This window comes from Anabas testudineus, chromosome 10 (genome assembly GCF_900324465.2).
Source record: "Anabas testudineus chromosome 10, fAnaTes1.2, whole genome shotgun sequence".
NCBI classification, from domain to species: Eukaryota; Metazoa; Chordata; class Actinopteri; order Anabantiformes; family Anabantidae; genus Anabas; species Anabas testudineus.
This window is the reverse complement of record NC_046619.1, coordinates 15,000,995-15,008,099: the sequence shown is the minus strand read 5'-3', so window position 1 is coordinate 15,008,099 and position 7,105 is coordinate 15,000,995. Positions and strand designations below refer to the sequence as shown.

Below are 7,105 nucleotides of genomic sequence, written 5' to 3'. Positions count from 1 at the left end.
AACTTCAAGAAAAAACTGGTAACAAAGTTCTTTAAAAATCCTTTATTGAAAACACCAGATACTGTGAATTTGAGCCCATCCTCAGCTTGTGTTTTTCCCACTTCCAACACGTTGTTCCACTTGAAGCTTCAGTCAGCAGTCTGAACAGAAACCTGTAGCAGCACCTGAAAGACAGTTTACAATGATAATTTAGATAAAACCAACTCATTTGCAGTTAGATTCTAATTGTTCTGCTTCTGACATACTTTATTGATGGACTGAGGTGGTTTGTTGTTGGTTCAACACCTTCAGGACACGTTTCAGGTTCATTGCAAGGGCCGTTGCCTTGGCGTCATGTTCATCCTGCAAAAGAACACAATATTAACATGTTGCCCTACTCTTAAACTTGTATTCATAAAATATCTGAAAATAATCTGTAGTCCTTGGTCCGACTGCAAATTCGCTTCAGTGATTGTTTCCAGTTTGGCAGTAGGACGATGGCGTTCTTCCAGAGGTCTCCATTGTTTGAATTGGCATGCTTGTGGAAATCATTCTGATACTGAAAAAATGGCTCTTAATTAAAAAAATGGTTGTGAGTTTTAAAATTCTTACAAATAACTAGGCATTTCATCTGTGACTTAAAAATGCGCTGTTCCAATAGATTTACTGGGGTAGGACGATTGTTTAGGCAAAAAGCATCGTTTTGAGGGGTCACTTGTCAAAATGAATGTTAAACTTTCTTTGCCGAAAAGAGATGAAACTTCTTGGGATGTTGGCGCGTTTGACAATTTTAGCTGCTGAAAACGAACTACAATGAAAAGGCTCATTCAGCTGACCATGTTTTGTTTTGTTCCATATTTCCAAGTTGTCTTGAATATCAACTTTTCAGTGGAGATTGCAATACAGGACAATGAGAAACCCATTTACAGATGAGAAACAAAGAGTTTTGCTTTGCTTACCAGCTGTTGACTATCGGCCGAGTTGCATTTGCTGTTGTTGCCTTTGGTTTTGACGTTGCATGCCATCAAATGGCTCTAGGGTGATGGATCCATTTCCAAGGAAACTACATTGGAACATTCTGACAGTGGCATTTGCCTAACCCTTGAAAACAGTAGCGTCCAGTAGCTGGAAGTACATTTGTATTAAGAACCAACTCAAGCGACTCGGCTACTTACATAGTACGAGCAGAGACTCACTTGAGCTTTCCAGAGAACGTAAAAATGTTATTTCACATTCATGTTACTGTCTGGTATTTTGAAAATCGATGAGTGGTGAAAGGTACAACTAAAAGCTTTATTAGAGTAGGAAAGCCAGACTTATAGGGCATTGCAGATTCCAACAGCACTGAATGTACAAAAACTAACACTCACTTAGTAACTGTACTGTTACATGAGCAAGAAAAATACTTAAAAAAAGAAAAAAATTTACACATAAAAACTGGGAAAGTCAAGATACAGTTCAAAGCTAAGCTTCATATTCCACAGATTCAGACAGACTAGTTTGTCTCGTCAGATTTCTTCCAAAACACGTGTTTACTGTGCACGGGACACTAACGTTTGCTTTAGTGTGGTCTCCCAAGTCCAGTTCAGTATCTGCTGCGAGCCATTCCTCTGTCGGCTCGATTGCCACCACGGCCACCACGTGGCCCTCCACGACTTGAGCTGCTGTATGAATCACGAGGAGGGTAACCTCTCTCAACAGGGGGAGCTGGGCCCCTCTCCTGCCTGCCCATTCGCTCACCACGGCTAGGGGGATATGGTTCACTCCGACTGCTGGGGTAACTGTCACGACTGCCATAGCCATCCCGGGAGCTGCTGCCATAGTCATCGTAACGACTGCTTCCACTGCTCCCACCATAGGATGGTGGGGGGCCCCGTGAAGGCGGGGCGCTGCGAGAGTTACCTGCAGGGTCAATGGGTCAGGTAATTGGCAAGGTTTAATTTATACATATTTTTGCACTTTAAAGTGCTAATTTTGTGCCAATAGAATTCATTCTTTGACAAATAAATGTAATGGACGACATGTTTGCATGTCCCATTATTTTACTGATCTTAATTTGAACATGGACATTTAGTTGACATGTGCAGTATTATATCCAAGCACAGGGAATAAATGGGCAGTGTTACCCACTTCAGCATGCCATTGATTTGAGTAGCCATTTTTCCTTTTTAGAGCTCCAAGTGTTAGAACTGCAGGTAAGGACGAGGATTTCAGAGTTGTCTTGATGTTTTTTTGAAGATTACTCCTTGAGGGAGTGCTTTGCTAGGCAACACATACTGAGTGGCCAACTGATGTTTCCAAGCACTTTTTGGAGTTCCTTACAAACACTGATTCTTTTCATGAATGCAGCAGAAATGGAGACCGTGAATAAATTTCTTTTTTCAGTTGGGATGCCAATGGTTATAATTTCGGATACCATGAAAATATGCAACGTGAATTGCAGATCAAGGGATGGAACAAAAGGAAAGGAAATCGTTTAAAGAGGCTGCCTGCAATGTCGTTTCCTCGGAGGAGGAGAAAAACTTCCTGTGACTGGAGATTGCGGTGGTCAGTGCTATGATTTGGTAGGTTATTTGTGCAGCTCTTCTTCGTGCCTGAGTGGTAATCTGTTGTCATTACACTCATGGACGAATATCTTACCGTAACCATCATACGAATCTCGGTAGGAGCCACCACTTGGACGATCCATATAATTTCTGGGTTCCCGGCCTCCCCCATAACCATCACGTTCACTAAAAAGAAAGAATATAGTTGTTACTGATTACATTGATGGGCATGCGCACAGAGATTTGATCTCTCTTAAAGTTTTGCATTAGGTCATCCACAAACCTGTATCCCCTTGACATTGAGCCATAGTCATCTCGAGAACTGGAATTTGAATATTCTCTGTATGAATAATCTCTTGGAGGAGGTCCGTAATCTCGTGAATCTCTGGAATTATAATCCCGACTGGAGTAGCTTTAAAACAAAAATACAATTAACTTCATATCTGCCACCATATTTTACTTGGTAACCAACAAAAGATTTATAATTGCTATTGTAATACTATTACATAAACAAAATGTTGTTCTGTGTGTGTAACAAAATGCTGCACAGATGTCAGATCCAAACATACCAAATACAGTACTTCACTCCACTGTAAAATGTAACTATGTATGTAATGTCTTACCCATCTTTGGAGCTGTAATGGTCATCTCTTGGTGAAGGATAGTCATCTCTCCTGGACATCATGGAGTCCCGACGAGGAGGGGGTGGACCATAGGGATCTCTGTCCCTCGACATGGGTGCTGGAACAAAAAAAATATATCTATCAGGAAGAACTGTCTCGTTAATCAATCATTAAAGAACCCTGAAATATGTGCAACTGTGTGCAAGTTAAAATCGCAGACTATCAAAACTGTCCCAAAGTGTAAAAATGTACAAGAAGAATTTCCTGGCACTTACGCCTGCTCATGGGACCAGATGGGGCAGACCTCTTGGGTGGTGGACCTCCATTACGAACTGGGGGGCCTCTCTTCAATGGAGGTGGGCCTCTGGATGACACCCCTTTAAAGAAGGGTTCTACATTCCCTGAGTTATCATAGTAGTCTGAAAAGACAAGAAATGCACATATTAACAGACAAAACCCAAAACATGAGCTTGATAAAATACAATCAAGATTATTTTCTTGCTTGATAAGTTCCAAAATTTTATAAACTCACTGACAATAAATTCAAAAGATTTACCTCTGGATGGTGGGCCTCTCATGCCACCAGGACCTCCCCTGGAACCACGGGGACCTCTGGGTGGACCGCGACTTCGGGAGTGAATGGGTGGAGGTCCTCGCCTGCCGCCGCTCTCAAACTGGGGCTTTGTAGCTTGCTCTACTTTGATAGGTTTGCCATCAAGAGACTGTGGGTGAAGATTTTAAATTACAATCACATTGTGAAGTAGATTATTTCTGAAGATTACAAATGATCAAACACAGTACTTACTTTTCCATTCATCTCCCGTGCTGCATCCTTTGCATCGGCTGGACTTTCAAAAGTTACAAAAGCAAAGCCCCTTGATTTGTTGGTTTCACGGTCCTTCATCAGCAGAACTGAAATCAGATAGAGTGTTTCTTGATCTTTTGCAACATTTTAAGTTAGACATTATTAAGCTCTTACTACAAACCCAATCCATTTCACTAACTGTAAGAAGTACATTGTACTGAAAGGACTAGTTGTTTCTAGTTATTAAGGTGTGGTCTTTTCACGTTTTTTCCCCCTCTTTCTTTCTCCTGCTCAAAACCAAACGGAAAACAAAGTCTTTGCAATACAGGTAACTTTAGCTCAGAGTAGGCTTCACGTTAAGTGATGAGGAAAATGTAGCTGTGATGCACTGGACTCAGTTTAGGTAATAAATAAAATGACTGTTGAAGTGCTTTGAAACTGAGAGCTCACACACGTTTTTACTCGTTTTACATTTCATGTACACATAAAATAAAATACACATGATATATACAATTTAAAAAAAGATTAACTCCAACCTAAATTGAAAAAATTTGGTTTCGTGAAATTGACAACTTCACAAAAACTGGGGAAAACTTCAAACTATGAATTGCATGAATTATGACAAAGTGCAATGAAGCAGAAACTGGGATAACAGCGGTAATTTTTGAAGCTAAATGTTTTTACACAGAGGAAAACAGTCAAGAGAAGTAGTATTCACTTCACACCTTCAACAATCCTGCCATATTTGCTGAAGTACTGCTCCAGGGCCTTCTCGGTGGTCTCGGTGTTGAGCCCACCGATGAACAGCTTTCCTGGTCGGTCTGCCTCTGCCATGATTCACCACCTGCAACAAAAAGCGTCGTATAAAGTTAGTATAATCTGAGCACATACACACGCAGCTAACGTTATTAATGCGAGCAGTATACAGACATTTATGCGATGATTACCTCGCTGCTGGCAAAAAGTATTCAGCTGTTGAGTGCGCAAAATGGCGATAAACGTGTGGTTGTAGCCCACTACTTGGCTAACGCAAGCTAGCTAGCTAGCCAGTAAACCAGCTTCTAACGAATGACTTAAGATGTACAAATGCCAACACGCTAGCTTTAAAGCACAGACAATACTACAGTTTAAAGTATACAAAATATGCACACACGGTTAACTGCTACTAAACTACGCTAACTCGTAGCTTTATATCAAACAACGGGTCTCTGGCTTCCTTCTCTTCCTTCTTCTCCTGTTTCCGGCAGACCAGACGCCCCCTTGGCGCAACACCGCCGCCTACCGCTCGGAACTGAATTGACATTAATTGTCAATCGAGTGGAGCTCGTTGTACTTTAATGATTATTTTCCTTTTATAAAAAATAATCATTAAAGTACTCAGCGACAGATCGAAAGTAAGCATTGTATACTTTTACAGACATAAGTACTAATTACCTTTTTGCAGATAAAACTAGATTCAAATGTAGTTTGTCAAACTTGTACTTGTGCGTTCATTTTAAAAGAGTTTAAAATATATATTTTTTGTGAAGTACGCACACGTTAACTATCTTCAATCTTTAGAGGCTGTATTTAGTATTTCAACTTAAGTAGCAGTTGCTTTTGTACTTGACATTAGTTTGTCTATTTCTATCACCTCTAGGCTAAGGTTTACTGCTGTGACACATAAAATGTATGAACTGTAACATTTGTGTGTATTTTGACTATCAATGATGATGCATTCATCTGTGAGCAGCCTTTTAAATGCCACTTATTAACTATTATGGCCTCAAATAGTTATCTGAGGTCACAGAAATGTATTGAATACTTCCTCCTCCTCCTCCTTTTGCTATTTCTATTGAGGCTGCCAGGCCCTAAAGTCAGAGAGTCCAGGTCTTTTTAAATACATGCCCATGGAAACAATAGACTAGATATGACAAGTTGAACAGGTTCCACTTCATTGTTCTCCTTCACACTACACAGCTCACCCTTTACCTGATAACTCTTTTCAAACATTCCTAATACTTCATGAAAGGAGAGGGATTCAACAACAGGCATTCGTAATGAAAAGAAAACCAGCCTCCCTGTGCAAGCTCTTGACCTTCAGTTATGCTTCACTCCCTATACTACACCCTGAGCAGTTACCATGGGAATCCAAACCTCTCTTGGCTTATATAAAACAAACATGAAATGTCTGACTGTACTGCACAAAAACAAGAAACTTCATTACTGCTATGTTAGCTGCACAAACACACATGAAATTCATCTACACAAGGCGAGCACAATATTTATTGTTATTAGTTATTGATTATATTTTGTTCAAACATGAAATCATTGCTTAAATCAGTTACTGCGGCTACACAGAAAGGATACACATGATTCTTGAGTTCTCTTAAATGGTTTTAAGATCTGATTTGCTTTTCCACCGAATCTTCCTTCTTCTGTTCTGCTGGTTGCTTGTTGTACTAATGCCTCAGAGAAGACAGCTCTTACTTTTAAGCAATCCCAAGTGGCAGCTCTACAACCACCCATAGTGGTACCCAAGGAGGATACCATTGATACCATCTATTGCCTGTCCACCTGCAGGTTGCAGGTTCAGAGGCACATTACAATACCATTCCAATTTTCAATACTGGCGTATTAATCTATCACAATTATTTATTAGATGTAATCATTGATTCCTCTTAACTCCAGAGAAACCTGTTCTGAGATGCCTCCGCCCTTAGATGCCACTGAGACAAGACGCTGCAATGAAGACGGACAGACTTTAACTTTTTCAGCAGCAGCAAGCTGCTGTTTGTGCAGACAGCAACAAATACTGACAATCTGTGAGGTCGGAAACAGAATAAAAATAAATAAATAAAATTCTGTTTTGTACTTAGTTTCCAGTAACTTTTGTTTGTTGTTATTACAGCTTTACAGGTGATGGTGCGTTTATGCTTTAACCTCCATATGGCTCAAATATTTCACATGAAATGTGTTATAGTAAAACATAGTTAGCCGATTAAACTATAAATATAAAACATTAATTAGTCAGTAGAAACCCGAGACATACATGAGCCTACACCTGAACCAATCACATCTTAGATCAGGTGAGAGCCAGACGTTTCCCATCATGCCCTGAGGCTGACGTATGCATGACGTCGGCATGCATTGCGCGTCATTGTACTGCACAA

General features: G+C 40.2%; 1 protein-coding gene across 2 annotated transcripts; it reads right to left on the bottom strand.

Annotated features, from left to right (window-relative positions):
- Positions 1-27: 27 nt before the first annotated feature.
- rbmx (RNA binding motif protein X-linked) lies at positions 28-5,205 on the bottom strand. 2 transcript variants are annotated; one of them, XM_026358165.1, is made up of 10 exons: positions 4,901-5,205; positions 4,679-4,797; positions 3,954-4,060; positions 3,705-3,870; positions 3,424-3,567; positions 3,149-3,266; positions 2,809-2,937; positions 2,620-2,711; positions 246-1,881; positions 28-164 (listed from the first exon to the last, which is right to left on the bottom strand). In XM_026358165.1, exons 2-9 carry the CDS (start codon positions 4,785-4,787, stop codon positions 1,565-1,567), a joined length of 1,182 nt encoding a protein of 393 aa, XP_026213950.1. In that variant the 5' UTR covers positions 4,788-4,797; positions 4,901-5,205; the 3' UTR covers positions 28-164; positions 246-1,564. The 2 variants fall into 2 exon arrangements, with proteins under 2 accessions (XP_026213950.1, XP_026213951.1); XM_026358166.1 differs by having other exon boundaries at positions 246-342; positions 4,901-5,203.
- Between the last annotated feature and the right edge of the window lie 1,900 nt (positions 5,206-7,105).